This window comes from Furipterus horrens, unplaced genomic scaffold, assembly GCF_987537825.1.
Source record: "Furipterus horrens unplaced genomic scaffold, mFurHor1.1.pri manual_scaffold_10, whole genome shotgun sequence".
Classification (NCBI taxonomy): Eukaryota; Metazoa; Chordata; class Mammalia; order Chiroptera; family Furipteridae; genus Furipterus; species Furipterus horrens.
This window is the reverse complement of record NW_028327180.1, coordinates 57,248,794-57,269,674: the sequence shown is the minus strand read 5'-3', so window position 1 is coordinate 57,269,674 and position 20,881 is coordinate 57,248,794. Positions and strand designations below refer to the sequence as shown.

The window sequence follows — 20,881 nt, the reverse complement described above, 5'->3', positions numbered from 1 at the left end:
CTGGGGACCTGATGTGCAACCTAGTCATGTGCCCTGACTGGGAATCGAACCAGCGACACTTGGTTCACAAGCCAATGCTCAATCCACTAAGCCACAGTAGCCAGTGCTGGGACAGACTTCTTCATGAGCCCAGGGAAGCCCCACCTGGGGAGCACACTGGGGTGCCAGGAGGGTGGCACCCAACACTGCTGGGGAGCCGGGTCATGGCTCCGAGGAAACCCTCCCAGTTCTTACCCCATCTGTCTCTGCGTCTGGCTGTTCCCGCTCTGTACCCTTTGCAGCCCTGCATGGAGCGAGTTCCTGAGCTGTGAGAGTAGCTCTCATGGACTATCCAACCTGAGAGGGGCCATGGAACCCCCAGGTCTGTAGCCCGCTGGCCAGAAGTGCAGGTGGTTGGGGATCCCATTGTAGCTGGTATCTCAAGGAGGGGCAGTCTTGTTGGGGATCAGGCCCATGGTGGGGTCTGCACTAATAATGGGTGGTTAGTGCCAGAACTGGATTGTAGTTCACCAGCTGAGCCTGCTTTGAGAATGGCATCAAAGGGCATTATCAAGAAAGTCAAAACACAACCTAGAGAATGGAACGAGTATTTGCAAAACACAGACCTGATGAGGGTTTGACATCTAGAATATATAAGGAACTCCTACAATTTAAACAAGAAGACAACAAACCAGTTAGTAAATGGGAAAAAGGCTTGACCAGACACTTCTCCAAAGAAGACATACAAAGGGCCAATAAACCATGAAATGATTTTTGACAACGTTAGTCATCAGGGATGTGCAGATCAAAACCACAATGAGAGAGCCCTGCACATCCACCAGGAGGGCTATTACAATTCTAAATTTTTCAAAAAGAAAAGTGTTGGAGAGCATGTGGAAAAACTGAAATCCTTGTGCATTGCTTGTGGGAATATGAAATGGTGTGGCCACTATTAAAAAGTTTGGCAATTCATCCAAAAGCTAAGCACAGAATTATCCTGAGACCAGGCACTGCCACTCCTGGGAATATGCCCCACAGAGTGGAAAGCAGGGTCACAGATGCCCAACAACAGGCACTGTGCGTGGGTGGCCATGAGAGGCAGAAGGCAGGAGCGGCCAGGTGTCTATCCACAGAAAAAGGGTAAACAAAATGTGGTATCCATACAGTAGAATATTATATACCCATAAAAGGAAAGAGGTTTCCATGCATCCTGCAAAATGAACCAGCCTTGAACACATTACGCTAAGGGAAAAAAGCCAGACACAAAAGCAGATTGTGCGGTGCCCCTTCGAGGAGACTCCGAGGACAGGCAAATGCAGAAACAGAGGAGACGAGAGGTCCCCAGGGGCAGGCAGCAGGGGAAAGAGCTTTGGAAACATTACTGATGGTAATGGTTGCACATTTTGAATGTAATTAACGCCACTGAGCTGTACACTTAAAAAGTTTAAAATGGCAAAGTAATACAATGTATATATTTCACCACAATAAAAAAACATAGTCACAGTTGACATAAATAATATATGTAAATAACCTTCCACAGCCGGGCACTCAATAACAGAACAATCAAATACCTGACTTTAGGACTTGAGGTTCACTGATATGCTGACTGAGAAGACAGGAAAATGTTCCAGGGAGAACAAGTCATCCTCTGATTGAAATGCCAGAGAGTGTTTCCTGCCCCCTTGTTCCCTGGCTATAACCGCAGCTGCTCTGGGTGAGGCTCCCTGGGACACTGGCCTGGTCTGGATTCCTGGAGCTCCTTATCTGGCAGCCCCTCTCTGTCCACAGTTCCCGGGTCAGTGGAAGGACAGACGCATCCCCAAGACTCCCGTGCACAGGCACCTGGACCATGTGGCCCCAGCTGAGCCATGGCTTCTAGGTGAGGGAGGCCCAGCACACCTGCGCAACCTCCTGTCAGCTGGACAGGCCCTCCCACTCTGAACAACCGCTGCCACAGACAACATGGCCCATGCTAGCAAGGGGGCCACATTCAATGTGACAAGAGCTGACGGCTGTTCTGGGGATTTCAGAAACCACAGCAGGCAAGGCGGGGTAGGAGTGCTGCATGTCTGTCTGCTGTCTGTCACAGCAGTGCTCATGGTTGACCTACAGAGCAGATGGAAAAATCATGAATGAATGATTAAAAGATGTGACATTTTAGTTTTTGCAGTCGACAGTGGGGACTGAAGTCAGGGCCTTCCTTGCCTTTCAGATGTGGTGACTGAGGCCACAGGAGAAGCAACCCACCCCTGTCTGAAGATCAGTAGGGCAGGGCTGGGGGCAGCACCAGGACCCAGATTCCTACTCCAAGACTCATCCTAGGGCACATGTCTTCCTACTGAAGTGCCAATGGTGTGTGGATGTCAGAAGTTACTAGGCACCTTTTCCTGGTTACCAAGTATGGTTTAACATTTAGAAATGACGTCAGATGTGATGTCAGGAACATTTACTTGTAATTCATAATTAAAGTAACAGATGTTGAAGTAAGTGGCCCAGCTCACTGGTAATACCTAGATTTGTATCAAAGCCATAAATAAAAGCTACCACAGAAGCCTCCCCGACAATTAACAAATGAAATGAACAGACTGGCAGGGGTTCAAAAGGCCCAGGAGAGAAAGAGCCTGAGGAGAAGAGGTGAGAGTCTGAAATCATCCTGCCACTCCTCACTCAAGTCCTCCTGATTCCAAACTCCGTGCGGGATACAATCCTGCCCCCTGCCCAACAGGAACGTCTGGCTGTCTGTGCTGCACCCCTTGCAGGCCTGCCCTGCCTGCCTGTCCCCAGGGTCCCCAGCCCAGTCACCTGTCCTCCTAATGCATCAGTCCCACCGCACAGCTGACATGAAGACACCCTGCTGGTCAGTGCATGACTGCGCACTGACAGTTAACATGCTAACCATTCAGACATTTGTTTGGGGCTGAAGAACAAGGGTTACATATAATCCTCTTACATAGATGAGGTCTAGACAAAAAGACTGATTTTGTTGATGGTTTCCTTTGCTGTGCAAAAATGTTTTAGTCTGATGTAGTCCATTTGTTTTTCTTTTGTTTCCCAAGCCCAAGGTGATATATCAGAAAAACTATTGCTATGAGAAATGTCTGAGATTTTACTGCCTATGTTTTCTTCTAGGATTTTTATGGTTTCAAGTCTAACATTTAAGACTTTAATATATTTTGATTTTATTCTTGTGTGGTGAAAGAAGATGGTCTAGTTTCATTTTTTTGCACATATATGTCCAATTTTCCCAACACCTTTTATTCAATAGACTCTCTTTACCCAACTGCATATTTTTGTCTCCTTTGTCAAATATTAATTGACTATAAGGCATGGGTTTGTTTCTGGGCTCTCTATTCTGTTCCATTGATCTGTGTCTGTTTTTATGCCAGTACCACATTGTCTTGATTACAATGGCCTCGTAGTATAGCTTGATATCAGGTGGTATGATTACTCTTTGTTCTTCTTTCTTGAGATTGCTGAGGCTATGTGGTTTTTTTTTTTTTGTGGTTTCATATACATTTTTGGAATATTTGTTCCAGTTCTAGAAATATGCCATTGGTATGCTGGTAGGGATTGTGTTGAATCTATAGATTGCTTTGGGTAGTATGGACATTTTAACGTTAATTCTTCGAATCCATTAACAGAGTATGTGCTTTCACTTATTATCTTCTTCAATTTCTTTCTTCAGTATCTTATAATATTCAGAATACAGGTCTTTTACATCTTTGGTTAAATTTAGCCCTAGGTATTTTATTCTTTCTAAAGCAAGTGTGAATGAGATTGTTTTCTTAGTTCCCTTTTCCGATAGTTCATTATTGGTGTATAATGAAAGACAGCCCACTGAATGGGAGGACATATTCTCCAACGATACATCTGATAGGAGTTAATACCCAAAATTTATAAAGAACTAATAAAACTCAACACCAAAAACAAACAAACAATTCAATTAAAAAACAGGCAAAGGATCTGAATAGACACTTCTCCAAGGAGGACATACAGATGGCCCACAGACATAGGAAAAGATGCTCAACATCACTAGCCATCAGAGAGATGCAAATAAAAACCACAATGAGGTATCACCTCACACCTGTCAGAATGGCCATCATCAACAAATTAACAAACAACAAGTGCTGGCAAGGATGTGGAGAAAAGAGAAACTCTAGTGAACTGTTGATGGGAATGCAGACTGGCGTAGCCACTGTGAAAAACAGTATGAAATTTCCTTAAAAAACAAAAACGGAACTTCCTTTTGACCCAGCAAATCTGCGCTGCTGGGAAAATACCCTAAGAATCCCAAATCACCAATTCAAAAGAACCTATGCACCCCTATATTCACAGCAGCATTTTTTACAATTGCCAAGTGCTGGAAACAGCCTATGTGCCCATCAGTGAATAAGTGGATCAAAAACTGGTACATTTATACAGTGGAATACTACACAGCAGAAAGAAGATACTCCTACCCGTTGCAAGAGCATGGATGGACCTAGAGAGAATTATGCTTAGTTAAATAAGCCAGTCATATAAAGACAAGTACCGTATGATTTTGTACACCTAATGAACAAAATGAATAACAAGCAAAATAAAGACAGACCCATAGACAGAGAGCAGGCTGACAGCTATCAGGGGTGGGGGTGGGGTTGGGGTTGAGGGGCTGGGACTTGTGTTGGAGGAACTGAGAAAAAAGAAAAGAGAGAAAACTCATGGACACAGACAACAGTGTGGTAATCGCTAGAGAGAGGGGGATAGGGGGAGGCAGGAGAGGGTAAAGGGAGGATAAATGGTGACGGACAGAGACTTGACTTGGGGTGGTGAATGCACAACACAGTGTACAGATGATGTGTTGTGGAACTTTGCACCTGAAACCTCTATAATTTTGTTAACTAAAGTCACCCATAAATTCAATAAACAAGAAAAAAAGGAATAACTTTTTTTCTGGGACTATGAAAGGAGACCCATGAATTAGGACAAGTTTCAATATCAAGGGACAGAGAACAGTGGGAAATGGCCAGGATGGCAGAGTCACTAGAGATGAAACATATTCTATAATTTCTTAAAGAGAAACAAAATGACATGAGTTTCTTAAGATAGTTTCATAGCTGGTAGGGAACCATGGCACCCTTCCCTGCCCTAGTATTTCTTCAGGACAGTCCCCGAGAGTCGCTGGCACAGGAGCCTGTGAAACATGGCTCCACTGAACAAGCAGAGGCCCGGGCCCAGAGCCCAGACGCCCCTGCTGCCAGTGTCACCCCGGCCCCTCACTGGCACAGCTGCTTCTGCAGTTTACTGCTTCTCTTCACCAGCCCATCAGCTATCTCCATTTTCCAGTGAATGGACTTTCTGATTGAACTGAACATATCACCTCAGTTTTTCTTTTAATGTTTGTGTTTATTGTGTCTAAAGATATTAGACACAGCAGGTGGCCCACAAGCCCTAATACAAGAAAACAGAAAGTTCACACCTATGACCACAGCCTTCCCTGAAGTCCATACTGCACTCCCTCTTCACCGGGAGGGAAAGGCAAGGGCGGCACTAGCTCCAGCCCCCTGTCCTTGCAGTTTTCGGCATGGGGCTCCTGGAGCCCACACAGCACCTGCCCCACAGTGCAGCCCGCCAGGGTGGGCGCCGGCTGCGCTTGCCTGGGGAAGCCAACACCAGACCCATGGCAACTCCTCATCTGGTTCTCTCCTGCTGAAAGAGGGAGGCAGGAGAAAGAAAAAGCAAAAGCAAGGCAAGACAGGAATAGAGGTTCAGAAGTTATCAAGAAAATGCCACTGAAATCGAGATGCCCTCAGGGGAAGCCAAATGGGTCCTGTTTTGTCATCTCCAAACACTGCATCAAATATGTGGTCAGGACAGACCCTGTAACAAATAACTGCAGCTCTGAAGCATGGAAGTAGTCGATCCCACAGGAGAAAGAAGTCAAGCAGGGCACACTGCCAAGCCCATCCCAGCGTCCAGGCCAGAGCTCTCCAGCCCCCACAGGGGCCCTCCTGCCTTGACGCACCGCCTACAGCCGCCTATAGCCACAGTCTCCACCACAGTGGGCTACCAGCCCCCCACCAGGAAACCAGGCACACCACCTCTCAGCACCAACTGCAGTTTAAATCACCAAGACCCATGTCACACAGTGACTGTAACAGCATTTGCAGCAAAACACACAGCTGAACTGGGAATGCTCTTGCACTTTTTCTCCCCAGGATTTAACTCATTTCTCCATAGACATGGGCTCCACTGCACAGTGAGAGCTCCTTGTTAATAGGGAACAGGTGACAAGCATCCTCAGCAGATCATCTCCAGGGAAGCCAGATCATCCCCACAGGAGGGCCACCTGGAGGAAGCCCCACCCTCTGCTCGGGTCATCACTTCCTCCTCCCAGGCCAGAGTCTCAACTCAATGGCTCAGGTATGACTGTCTCTGCGCACACAGACCGCACAGACAGATGTGCTCTGGCAGCCACGGGAGCACTCATCCAACCTCTGCCACGCTCTCAAGGGCACGGCAGCTTCAGAACTAACAGATAAAACCCCGGTACCCCCTTCTCAAAGCCGGGTCCTTGTTCAGCCTCTACAGCATCACAGGACCAGAAGAGTGGTCTCAGCCACAGGGCTGTGAGGGAGGGCCCCAGACCCCACCAGGGGAGACCTATGTTCTCATGAGTTCTCAGGGGCATGGGCAGGGCGGCCTTCGTAGGTCAGGGTCCTCAGCCCAGCCCAGAGGAGAGCTGCGAGTTCTATAAGAGATCAGGGACCTGCCACACTTGCTGCTGCAGCTAAAAAGCAGCATTTCTGTGTCATTACAAAAACCAACTAGGAAAGTGACAGATCATGGATAAATTACCCCACAGAAAAGATGAACACTTTTTCCCCAAAAGGAAAGGGCTAAGCCTCAGAAGTCTGTGCCTGGGTAGCCATACAGAAAACAGTCTTCTGTGCCCTGATGCAGCATGCAGGGCACATGAACTGGTCTCTCCAGCAGAGCAGGCATCACGGGCCTTAGAGCTATAAGCTTACCTTCAGGACATTGGGCCAGAAAACATACTGCTCACGGTGGGGACACCAAGTCAGGAAGACCCAACTGCAAAATCTTATTCAACAAATTCACTGCAAAGTAGACAGGGCACCGACAGAGGGAAGCTGCGCACCAAGGTGCCTCCTGGACATAGTGCCGCCCGGCTCAAGTGCACAGCACCAGCCTAGCAGGACAAGGGCAGTCGGTGCACCGGTTTCCTCTCAGGTGACAGCAAGGCATTATTTCTTATTTTTTAAGGTGAGTATGATGTGATGCTGGTTTTTAAAAAGTTCTTATCTTTTAAATAGACACACTGAAATATTTATGAATAAAATAATGTCTATTTGTTTCAAAATTATTAAAAAAGAGAAAAAAGCCATAGTATTGTCCAGCAATAACATAAGAAGACAAATAGAAGTATTGCTATCCTGGACACAAAGTGGTAAGTCTCAGAATCCAGTGGAACAGTTGAGATAACAGAGCAAATGCCTTCAACTGTATGCACACAGAGAGCACATGTGCACACACAGACACAGAACTCACAGCACACAAACACACACGTGCATGTGCGTACACTACATAGACTCATTGCACACACATGCACATTCACAGACAGCACACAGCATACACATGTACAGGCTCAGCAAAGCACAGCACATACATGCACATAACATGGGCACACAACACACACAACTGCTCTCAACACATGTACACATATAATCCAATTCATAGCACATGTGCACAAAACATGCATGCACAGACTCACAGCACACAATACTCACATACCACTCACATAGTCATTGCACAGGCACAGAGCTGACATGCATGTATCTGAGTGCACACACGTGTGTACACACATGTATGTGGTTGTGTGTCTACAGGCACAGAACACAAGGACTCGGGATGGGCACTGCCTTTGCTTCCCTTCTCCAGCTACAGGGAGAAGAGCACACCAGGTTCTCCTGTAGGTAAGAGGCAAGCACAAGCCTGGGAGAGTTGTTTCCAGGCAGGAAAGAAAAGGGAGCCACCTGCAAGGGAGGATGAAACCACCAAACGCACATTACCTGTCCCAGTTCCTGGGTGTCCTCCTCAGAAATGAGTGGCTCGCTTGTCTGCAGCTGCAGCGGCCCATCTTCCTGGCTCCCTGAGGAGGGCTCTTGTGGCCTGGTGCAGTCCATCAGCCTGAACGCTGCAATGAAGACAAACAGCAGCAACATCTTCCATAACTTGCGCACAATGCAAGAGCACTCCCGACTTGGCCAAGTTCATCCCAGCTCTATGGGCCGACAAAGTATCCTCACCAGCTTCTCTCTGCCTGCAGTCTCTGTGCGTACTGGCCTTTGCCCTGAGCCTCTGCTAAGCAGAGTGGCTGCGGGAACCACCCAAGCCTTGCCCTCCATCCCAGTCCAGGTGGCTTCCTTACCCAGTCCTGATCCCAGGGAAAGACTGTAAATACTAGGACTCTGGTTCTATAACCAGCTCTCAGAAGAAACGCCCCTATCCAGGCGTGGTCATTTTCTTCATGAGAAAAAACTATAGTATAGATAAGGAGTTTAAGACAGTGCTTGTTGAACCCTCATGGACCCCACAGGATGCTGCAGGTCTGGAGAGCAGAGGGGTTGGCCAGCTGGCTGGCCAAGTCAAGGGGACTGTGGAGCTGCAAGGTGGGGTAAAAGTCTGACAGCCACAAGGCCAGCATTGCTCAGACTGTGTTTCTACTCACACAGCACCTGCCTGGGTAACGTCCCTGGGGAGCAGAAAGGCAGCCTGGTCAGAGACAGTGCTAATCACGTGGCGCATGGCCCCTCCCACAGTGGGCCACCTGTCCTTTATTTAAAGAGCTGACTCCACCCACCCCAACACACTGGGCCTAGATAAGAAGTCAATTAGAGTCTGCTACCTGCTCTTTAGCACAGACCACCCTCAAGGACAGAGCATGATTACTGATAGGGTGCTGGGGAGGACAGCAGGTGGGAGAAAGTGCACTGATCTGAGAACCAGCACCAGCTCCTCTGAGCAGCCTTCTCCGCTCCAGGGAATGTGGGCACAGCAGGGTGACAGGTGACCCCACATCCTTCCCAGGACCCCAGCGGCAGTCAGCAGAGCCGCTCTTGGTCAGAGCAGCCTGGAGCAGCTGTTAAGGAAAGGGGAGGAGAAGCACGCTTGTTGGGGTACAGCTCTCACTGGGCCTGAAGTGCTGGAGCCCCCTTGGTGGCCTTCAGGACATGCCAGCTGCTCCAGCCCCTCTGCACTGGAGGTCAGCCACCCCCACATGCACACAAACACCCCCACTCTTCTTAGCCCTTAAAATAATTCTTACAGGTAACACTCCCTGAGCATGCCTGGCCTCATCCAGGATAAATGGAGGCTGGAATGCGAGCAGAAAGGAGGCTTCTCAGGGTCCCAGGAGGAAAAGGGCCTACGTGAAATGAAGTTGGCTCAGGAAGCAGCAGAGGAGCAAGTCTGCCGGAGGGAAAGCCCCGGCCCTCCCCATGCAGGGAAGAAGGGCACCCCGCACATGCCCCGGCCCTCCCTGGCTCTCTCAGTGCAGAGGACAGGACACCCTGCACATGCCCTAGCCATCCCTGGTCCTCTCTGTGCAGGTGACAGGGGCACCCTGAACAGAGCTGCCACACCCGCACCACATCTCCAGGTCTAGAAAAATCTACAACACAACACATTACTGTATACCACGCACTCGAACATCTGCAGTTCTAGTCCACTTTTTAGAAAGTGCTGGTTTATAACTTGTGTTCTAGACTTGCTAAAGCCCCACCTACTCCAGCATCCCGGGGACTTGCTCACTGGCACGGTGCCATCAGTCCTGCGCGGTCTGAAGTGCTGTTCATTGGGATGTTACATATGAAAAGTCCTTTTCTAAGGTGTCGCTGGCAGCAGAGTACTTCAGAGCAGGGTTGAAAGCTACCAGGGCACAACAGAGACGGGCCCTACTAGTTGTTACTAACCCAAAGGAGAGGCCACCTGACATGTGACACATGGTGTTAAAGCGATACCAGTGATGATACAGGGGCAAAGTGCACATCACTGGCCTGTGAGAGCAGCAGTTCTCCAGCCTCAGCCTGCCCACTTCTACCCTCTGCCCTGCAGGCGGGCCTCACCCCCTCTCAGTCCCACATGCACCTATCTGGCAGACAGGCTGCTCCTAGACCCACCCTGTGCTAAGTGTGGCAACACGTCCTGCAGTCTTGGCCTTTCCACTGGCAACACTCCCAGCATTATTCTGTTTGCACACCTTTTAATGGATTTGCTAGGAACTGTCCTACTGTTGACTTTCGCAGCATCTTCTCATGCCAGGACCACCTGCCTAGCTTCTATGAATCTGTCTACTCACACTGTGCCCAGGACTGTGCTCTCTGTCCACCGCAACACCTCCAGCTGTCCTACTAAGAGACACATACTCTTTTTGAACGTTCAACCAAAGAGCATTACTTAAACAACCAGAAAGCCAAAGTGCAGGCTATTCTCCCCGGGATATACTACGGCAGGGATGGTTTTCAGAATGAACTATGGGTTCAGGGGGTCTTGCCCAGCCCAAGACTCTGGCCACCCCCAGTGTTCTGTGTTGACATTGCAGTTGCTGACTCAGTGCTTTGAAATATCTTCTAAGAAAAATTAATTTGGTTCAGTATAAGATGTTTTTTGACTCTAAAGTCATTAATTATTTCTGTGAACCAAAATAAGTGCACATTGTTCAAGCTACAAGGGAACTCACAGATCGTTTCACTTTCCAGGAAGGCGAAGACATCAAGGGAACCTGGCTGGGCTGTGGAGGCGGAAACCAGAGGGCAAGTGTGAGGCAAGATTTCCGCTGGCTGGGTGAGGGGGTGACCAGGTGTCTCAAATCAGGTGGTCAGGGGAGAACTCTCTTAGAAGGTGACAGTCAGTAAACACAAAGACAAAAATTTAGTACCCAAACCTGTAACAGTGCCAGGCTTCATGAAGCCTGCTCTGATGGATATGGGTCTGCGGGCTTCCTCCCACACCCGTCACCACAGGACTATGAGACAACCTGGAAGCATGCTACTGGTCCTAAAACCCATCAAAGCCACCAAAGGAAGGACAGCCTGAGCAACTGACACTGTAAAGAAGGGTCCAAGAAGACGGAATGCCAAAATGTCACATGGGATCCTAGAAGAGTAAACTGTCAGACAATCTGGATAAAATAGACTTATGAGAATAAAAACATATCCATATAGGTTCATTAGTTATGACAATGAACGACGCTAGTGTCATGTGACAAGAGGGGACATATGGGAACTCTAAACTATCCTTACAACTTTCTCTGCAAGTCTGACACTATTCTAAAATTTCAAAGGTTACTTTAAAAATGTGACACAGAAAAACAGCAATTTGCAACAGCTCTTACCCAAGGTGAAAACTACCCACCTTATCCCTACCAGCCCTCACCCTCCCCAGGACAGATTACCTCAGAGGTCTCTGGAAGGTTCTTCTAGATCTTCACCCAAGGCAAACAGGGGTATCCTGTTACTAGACTGCCACCTTCTGGCCACACATTTCACCTAAATACCTCATCAAAGAAGCAGCATGTTTCTGAGCTGTCTGCAGTTCCCACAAGGAATAGTAAGGCGAAGTGACAGCAGACACAATGTAGAGCTGACAGTGAGAAGCTGGTTCTCCTCATCAGGCTGTGCTGAGGACACTGAGATGTTCCCAGCAAGTCAGCTACCACCTTGCTTTCTAAACTCAGCGAGCCGCTTCTTCCAAGTGCGTCACTCCTCACCACCGAGGCTCTCCAACCACAGCTGTCAGAGCATCCGCACCATGAGGTGGGGTGGCCTCACCAAGGCAGTTGGGGATGGGGGGTGGGGAGGAGGAGGAGGAGGAGGCAGCCGCTAGCCCACTGTCTGCAGTCTCAGCCTGCCCTTCCGGTTGCAGGCCCTGCGGAGCTTGTGCTTACCCTCTTCTTCCTCCTCTTCCTCCTCCTCCTCAGAACAAAACCTGTGGGGTTAAAAAGCAAATAAGCACCAGATGCTGTGTCTCACAATCCATGCCAGAAACTAAAATAGAAATACCATCATGATGCCACAGAGCACCTGCCACAGAGCAACTGAGAGGTCAGACAGCATCAGTTATCCCATGCTAGGGAAGAGGCTGGGAACTGCGACACATTCACAGGTCCTGCCTCCCAGTGGACCCCACTGGCCACTCTGGGTACACCTTCCACATCCCACAGCTTTGCCAATGAACACGACAGGTTCATTGCCAGGGGAGGCCAGGTTTTTAGAATACCTCATGGATGCCACATAAACCACACACACGATGCTGCAGTTTGCAAAGATTCCCCACCTAAACGCACACCTGGAAGGCAGTCTGAGAAGACCTTGATCAAATGTGAAGGGAGGATTCCGGCCAAGATGGAGGCCTAGATAGACACACTGTATCTCCCTCCACAACTAAGAAGGAATACAACTACCTCAAATCTAAAGACAACCAGAAGTTCCAGAAAATCGAGCTACATGGAAGTCCAAAAAACAAAGATATAAAGAAGAAATACTCATCCAGACAGGTCTAGGAGGGGCAGCACCAGGGCGGAGAGGATGTGGTGGGGTGGCGGAAGCAGCAGCATGCCAGTGGAAAGTGCAGTTACACGTTTTAAAAATTCAGGAGGGACCCCTGGGAAGAACTACCAGCCCCAGACCAGACCACACAGCTCACAGTTCCAGCGCTAGGGGAAAAAAAGCCTCATTACTTCTGACTGTGTAAACCAGTGGAGGTTGGGGCGGAGGAAGAAACTGCTGGTCTCTCAGCAGAGTCCACTTGTTTAGAGGGCCCCCACAGTCCTAGAACATCTGAAAACCCACACACTCTGGGAACGAAAGCCAGGGCAAAAGCTAGAAGTGCTAATCCCGTACAAAAGTGGGAGAAGTGCCTGGAAAAGGGGTGAGTGCTGAGCAAGTGGCACTGGTCCCTCCCCCACACACAGCACCACAACGTGGTAAAACAGGTTGCCCTGTACTGATGAATATCTAAGTCTCCGCCCCTTGCAACGAAACAGGTGTGATAGCTCTATCTAAGACACAGAGACAAACAAACACAGAAGCCTGTCAAGGTGAGGAGACAGAGAAGTATGGCCCAAAAGAGGGAACTAAGTGACGAGGAGATAACCAACATAACAAATGAGGAGACAGCCAACCTAACAGGCACAGAGTTCAAAACACTGGTGATAAAGATGCTCACAAACCTGACAGATACGCTTAAGTACGGCAAATGCATAAGGGAAGAAGTGAAGGCTATGCTAAATGAAAGAAGGAAAATCCACACAAAACCAATGGTGAGGTGAAGGAAACCAGGGTTCAAATCAATGATTTGGAACATAAGAAAGAAAAAAACAGTCAACCAGTACAGAATGAGAAAACAAGAATTGAAAAAAATGAGAAGCTTAGGAACCTCTGGAACAACTTTAAACATGCCAACATCTGAATCATAGGGGTGCCAGAAGGAGAATAGGAAGTGCAAGAAATTGAAAGCTTATGTGAAACAATAATGAAGGAAAACTTCCCAAATTAGGCAAAGGAAATAGACATACAAGTCCAGGAAGCATGGAGAGTCCCAAACAAGCTAGACCCAAAGAGGACCACAGCAAGACACATCACATTAAAATGCCAAAGGTTCAAGGTAAGAGAGAATCTTAAAAGCAGCAAAAGAAAAGCAGACTCACCTACAAAGGGGTGCCTATAAGAATATCAACTGATTTCTTTAAAAAAACTTTGCAGTCAAGAAGGGACTGGCAAGAAGTATTCAATGTGATGAAAAGCAAGGACCTACAACTAAAGCTACTCTATCCAGCAAACATATCATGGAAGGGCAGATGAAGTGCTTCCAGACAAAGTAAAGCTAAAGGAGTTCATCATCACCAAGCCATTATTATATGAAATGTCAAAAGGACTTACTTAAGAAAAAGAAGATCAAAACTATGAACACTAAAATGACAACAAACTCACAACTACCAACAACTGAATCTAAAAAATAAAAACAAAATCCAACTCAGCAAACCAGAATAGGAACAGAATCATAGGTATGGGGATCATTTGGAGGGTTATAAGCTGGGAGGGGGGAGAGGGAGAAATGGGGATATGGTGCAGGGATTAAGAAACAAAATTGGTTGGTACAAAATATACAGGGGGAAGTTAAGAATAATATAGGAAAGGGTGAAGCCAAAGAACTTATATGCACAACCCATGGACATGAACTAAGCAGGGTGGGACTGCTGGAGAGGAAGGGGGGTACTGGGTGGAGGGGAGCAAAGGGGAAAAAATTGGAACTACTATAACAACATAATCAATAAAATATACTTAAAAAAACCCCTCAGACACAGACAATAGTATGATTTCCAGAGGGAGAGGAGGGTAGGGGAAGACAGAAGAGGGTATAGGGAGAACAAATGGTGATGGAAGGAGATTTGACTTGGGATCGTGGACATACAATATGATATACAGATAAAGTACTATAGAATTATACACCTGGGACCTATATAATTTTATTAACCAATGTCACCCTAATAAATTACATTTAAAAAAGAACCAACTAGATGATGTACGGGGTTAGGAAGCTTCAAAAACTGTTAAGTGGTATAGAAATGCTACACATTCAATATACATTTATTAAATAACTCTTACTCATCTACTATCGCTATTACTAATAAGTATGACCATTTACTCACCTGAAAAAAAAAATGTGAAGGGAAACAGGAGTGAGGCTGAGTCAGGGTCGGGGGAATGGAGACTCAACACAGCAGGTAGGGCTGGTGCCAGTTAAGACCCTGAAGTGCTAGTTCTCAAACCAGATGAAGGAAAGAGTGAAAATTCCTAACTCAGATCTTCCCTTTGTTCTGAAGGGTCACCAAAACCCTTTTGGGCCTATTTGGAAATGTACACAGCTCTCAAGTGTATGATAAATAATTTGAGATTCACAGTTGGCAAGTACTAAGAAAAATGGTCTGAAGTTATTTTGATTTGCAAACAAGTGGGAAGTTGTTAGGGGACTGGAACCGGCACTTGCTAGGGGCTAGAACCAGCAGCTGCTGCCAGGGCTGTACCAGTTTAAGGGTGCACAAGATAGTCTGGGTTGGCCTGGGCTGCCAGAGGTCTGGTCACAGGCTGTAGTGATGCTCACTCACCTGTCTGCAAGATTGAGTGGCCCTTCTCTGCTGGGGAAGAGGTTCCAGGGCTTCTGAGCATCAAGGCATCTTCTAAAATCTCTATCTTCTTGCTGAATTGCATTTCCAAAATGGGGATTGCCTCTGGCATCCTGGCAGATATCAAATGAAAAGCTATGTCTGGCTTCCCAATGAACCTCTGGTGGATGCTAATTTCATAAAGTGTGTGAACCTTAATGTCATCTATGTTTTCTCTTTCAAATCTGTGTATGAGCAAAGAATTTGAGTCATGGATTTCTAACCCAGAAACAAGGACAGTGAACTTTCCTGGTTTAACATGAGATCCTGTTCTTTGGGAAATAACTGCAGGAATTCTGATCACTATCCCTTCTTTTCCAGGAGCTTTGGAACTAGCCGTTGAGGGGCCTTCCTGGAGCTTGGCGTCTGATGGCATCTTCCAAAACTTGAAGTTAAAGGGCCACCACGAAGGAGATTCCAGTTCTGTCAGCAACCTAAAAGACCAAACAAAGCATGAGAAACTGGGTCGATCAAATTTTAATACTGGCACTTCCAGCCAAGATGGCAGTGTAGGCAGATATGGCTTGCCTCTTCACACAACCACATCAAAATTACAACCAAAAACTTCCAGCCAAGATGGAAGCGTAGGTAAGGACATTGAGTCTCCCTTACAACTAAGAAGGAATTTACAACCACTTCAAAACTAAAAAAATCCCAGAAGATCCAGAAAATCAAATTACATAAAAGTTCAACATACAAAGAAATAAAGAAGAAATATTCAGCCAGAAAGGTAGGAGAGGCAGAGCTGGGATGGAAAGAATGAAGTATGGCTCTGCAGCAGCCACTGCGGGGGCAGTGCTTGGCTGCAGCAGCAGCAGCAGTAGCACAGGAACTGTAGCTGTGGCGAAAAGCACAATCATACTTTTTAAACCTGGGAAGCTATCCCAGCCCCAAACCAGACCAATCCCAGCCCCAGACTAGACTGTGCAGCTAATGGTTCCAGTGCCAGGGAAAATAGAGCCACATTACTTCTGACTGTGAAAACCAGTGGGGGGTTGGGGCAGCGAAATAAATTGCCGGTCTCTCAACAGAAGCAGCTCGTTTAGTACAGGAAGGGGAAGAAGTGCTTGGAAAAGGGGCAAGCACAGGGAAAGATGCACTGTTTCCTCTCAGGCCCCTTCCCCACATATGGAGCCACTCGTGGTGAAACAGGGTCACTGGTACTGTCAAATACCTAAGGTCCCTTACAACGTAACAGGTGTGACAGCTCTACCTAAGTCACAGAGGCAAACACAGAAAGCCGTCAAGATGAGGAGACAGAGAAGAATGGCCCAAAATGGGGGGTAGATCAAGGTTCCATTGAGAGAACTGAGCGATGAGGAGATAGCCAACTTAAGAGATGCACAGTTTAAAGCACAAGTGATAAAGATGCTCATAGACTTGACAGAAAAGATTAAGCATGACAGGGAAGAAATGAAGGCTATACTAAGTGAAATGAAGGAAAACCCACACGAAACTAGTGGTAAAGGAAAGGAAACCAGGGTTCAAATCAATGAACCGAAACATAAGGAAGAAATATACAGTCAACCAGTACAGAAGTTGGAAACAAGAATTGAAAAAAATGGGGAGAGGCTTAGAAACCTCTGGGATAGCTTTAAAAATGCCAACATCCGAATCATAGCTGTGCCAGAAGAAGAGGAAGAGCAAGAAATTAAAAACTTACGTGAAAAAAATGAAGAAAAACTTCCCTAATGTGGGTAAGGAAATGGACACATAGGTCCAGGAAGCACAGAGAATTCCCAACAAACTAGACCCAAGGAGGACCACAAGACAAATCATCATTAAAATGCCAAAGGTTAAGGATAAAGAGAGACTCTTAAAAGCAGCAAGAGAAAAGAAGAGAGTTACCTACAAAGGGGTTCCTATAAGACTATCTGCTGATCTCTCAAAAGAAACTTTGCAGGCAAGAAGGGACTGAGAAGAAGTATTGAAAGTGATGAAAAGCAAGGACCTACAACCAAGATTACTCTATCCAGCAAAGCTATCATTTAGAATGGAAGGGCAGATAAAGTACTTCCCAGACAAGGCAAAGAGTACACCATCATCAAGCCATTATTATATGAAATGTTAAAGGGACTTATTTAATAAAAAGATCAAAACTATGAACATTAAAATGACAACAAAATCACAACTATCAACAACAGATTCTGAAAAATAAAAACAAAAACAAACTAAGCAGACAACCAGACTGGGAACAGAATCATAGGTATGGGGAGCATGTGGAGTGGTGTCAGCTGGGAGAGGGAAGGGAGGAGAAGGAAGGAAATGGTGCAGGAATTAAGAAGCATAGTAGGAGGATGCAGAATAGACAGGGTGTGTTAAGGATAGTATAAGAAAGGGTAAAGTTGAAGAATTTGTATGCATGACCCATGGACATGAAGTAAGGGGGGTGGGATTGCTGGAGGGAAGGGGGTGCTGGGCAGAGGGGAGCAAAGGGAAAAGAAATTGGGACAACTGTAACAGCATAATTTATAAAATACAAAAAAATTACAACTAAAGTATATAACAATGATCACTCAGAACATGTCAGAAATTGAGTTGAATGGAGGTCTGAAAACTACAGAATTAAAGAAACCACATCCAGCCAGACTGGTAGGAGGTGCACATATGCATAATGGGTTGGTCGGTCACCCATGTGTGGTGGATAAAAACTCAGGAGGAATATCTCGGGAGCAAGGAGTACCAGCCCCACACCAGGCGCCCCCAGACCAGAGTTCCAGTGCCAGGAAGATAAGTTCCCATAACTTCTGGCTGCAAAAACCAGTGGGGATTGAGTCAGTGAAAGAAACTTCTGGAGCCCCAAGCAGTTCCTCTTAAAGAACCCACACACTCATCTACTCCGACTCACTCCCTCTGAGCTCCAGCACTGAGGTAGCAACTTGAAAGGCACCAGTGGCATAAAGGGAGGAACTGAAGTGTCTGTCATCAAGGCAAGCAGAGGCCATTGACTCTTTTTTCTAAACCCTCCCCTCAGAGAGCCAGGAAGCTGGTGCCATATCTGAGACTCCATCAACCTGACTAACACTGTTTGACCTGCCTTGGAGATCCTGAGACTCTGCCCCACCAAACTTACAGGCCCACCCAAGTTCCTTTTCCATATGAATGGCTGGTCTTGGCTCATGCTTCACAACTTCCTAAACCCTATCAAATAAGCAACAGCTGGCCTCAGGGAGCCTCAGGCCCAGTACTAGCAGCAGACAGCTTAGACTCACAGCTTGGCTTCACCTGGGAATCTCCAAGCCCAGCATAAGTGGCAGCCATCTCAGATTGCTTTATAGCTTAGGCAGGGTGGCCCTGAGCAAAACACAGGTGGGGGCTGACCTTGCCTGCCCCGCCTGGGAACCCCAGGGCCAGCACACCCAGTGGACAGCTATAGACGTATTGGAGAACCACCACCCTGCCCCTGCACAACTGATCCTCCATGGAAGGCAGAGGTTGGTGGTCAGTACCCACAGCCATCCTTGCAGCTGTCTGGCCTGGGTAAATCCCTCCCACTGATATGACAACAGCAACCAAAACTCAACTATAAGAGGAGAGTGTAGAGTCCACACAAAGGGTGCACCTTGAGTACCCAGCTTGGGTGATAGGGGAGGCTGTGCCATTGGACCCTACAGGACACCTACTACATTAGGACACATTATCAAGACATGGAGTTAAAGCAGCTCTACCTAATACACAGAAACAAACACAGGGAGGCTACCAAAATGCGTAGACAATGAAACATGGCCTAGATGAAAGAACAGATCAAAATTCCACAAAAAGAGCTAAACGAAATGGAGATAAGCAACCTACCAGATGCAGAGTTCAAAACACTGCTTATAAGAATGCTCAAGGAGCCTTGCCAGTACAGCTCAGTGAATTAAGTGCTGGCTTATGAACCAAAAGGTAACCAGTTCAATTCCCAGTAAGGACACGTGCCTGGGCTGCAGACCAGGTCCTCAGTTGGGGGTGTTTGAGAGGCAACCAATCAATGTATCTTTCACACATTGATGTTTCTCTCTCTCTCTACCTCCCTTCCCCTCTCTCTAAAAATAAATAAATAAAACCTTTTTAAAACAGAAATAAGGGGAGCCAATATGCACCCATCTGGTTCAATTCTGTGCTCTTAATATGACACTAAATTAATTTCTGAACTAAGAAATATTTGATTAACCAGATTGTAAACATTAAAAAAAAAAAAAAGAATGCTCAAGAAACTTAGTGAGAACCTCAACAGCATAAAAAAGATGCAGTCAGAAATGAAGGACAGGGAGGAAGATGGTGGAGGAGTGAGAGGCTGCGCTTGCTTGCTCCCGAGACCTCTCTGTAGTTTAGGCTAATTGCGGACAGAACATCTCAGCTAACATCTGGATACTGGCAGGAGTTGAGCCTTGGCACTGCTGGATCAGAGAAGACCATCTGGGAGCGACCTATCTGGTGAGGATAGTGGAGGAGAAAGGGACAAGATGGGATTTATGATTGGGTTGGCTCCCTGAGCTGTGGCTGGGAGTCGTCGTCGGCAGCCGTCCGTCTCGAGAGACGATGGTGTAGCTTCTCAAGAGTCTGTCTGCACCGCCGAGAATGGCTGTGCAGACCGACTCGGGAGTGACATCGTATCTGTCTCCTCCCGTGTTGAATCGACATCTTGCGATGACGCTGAAGCTACAGAGCCTGGGCAGGGTGATATGGAGGGTCTGCTGTTGCCCATGCAGCAGACCCCCCCTCTCTTCGCAGCTGAAGGGTCCAAGGGAAAGACGGAGTCAATACAGCTTGGCTTCAGGTGCGCCGCAGGAGTTGCCGGTGTTGACTACAACGTCAAAACGCAAAGAGTTTTTAGTGACTCCAGGTTTCCCCATAGAGAAATCGGGAGGAGAGTAAGGCTCTGCCAGTGGGCAGAGCCAGGAGTGGGCCAGCTGGCATCTGGCTCTGAGAGGCAAGAAGCAGTGTACTCCTGTGTATGAATGTGTTTTTCCTTTTTCTTTTTTCTTTTGTTTTTTTGTGGAGAGGGGAAGAGAGGCTAGTGACAAGACAAGATTCTTGAGGAGCGCAGGCGCAGAAGTGCACTCGCCCACTCCCCAACCCTCCCCCTGGGTCGTGCGAGCATGCACACAGGAGTGCCCCAGTACGTCTGCCCAGGTGCACAACCAACTCGGGAGCTACCGTGCCCTGGCACCCCCAGCTCATCCCAATAGGCGGGAAACCAATGCACGGGCCACTGCGCTCAGACGCCACCAGGGCACGCCCCCAACAGGTGCAAAACCAACACGCAGGCCACCGTGCACAGGTGTTCATGGCCCCACCCCAGCGGGCGCAAAACCAACTCGCCAGCTGCCACGCACAGGTGCCACCAGGACTTGCCCAAACAGGCGTGACACCAACACACCGGCCAACTCAATAGGCCTCCCCCTCTGCTGGAACAAGCGAGCAACCAGTCCACCTTGGACCCGCCCACCCCAGTGTGCAATGGGTCAGCCTGCCCCTGGCCTGCACAAGGGAATACACTCGCCACTGGCTGAGGTCAAAGGACAGTGACGTGAACTAGAGGCACATTGTAATAAGTTTTGGGTGCTGGCTCTCGAGAAAGCACTGGGAGAGCAACGGACTAGGTCCCAGTACAGAATCATCCCAAGTGCTACGGGAGAAATCACTTAAGCAGACTGCTCTCCTCCAACTGGTGTCAGCTGGAGGCAGCAGCTCAACAAC

The 20,881-nt window shown here is 47.6% G+C and overlaps 1 protein-coding gene across 1 annotated transcript in view; it reads right to left on the bottom strand.

Annotated features, from left to right (window-relative positions):
• SNAP47 (synaptosome associated protein 47) overlaps window positions 1-20,881 on the bottom strand; it is a 60,427-nt gene that overhangs the window by 7,876 nt on the left and 31,670 nt on the right. Inside the window, exons 3-4 of the mRNA XM_090290379.1 lie at window positions 15,143-15,633; window positions 8,049-8,173 (exon numbers count right to left, since the gene is read on the bottom strand). Coding sequence (XP_090146505.1) covers window positions 8,049-8,173; window positions 15,143-15,633 — 616 coding nt within the window. The remainder of the gene's footprint in view (window positions 1-8,048; window positions 8,174-15,142; window positions 15,634-20,881) is intronic.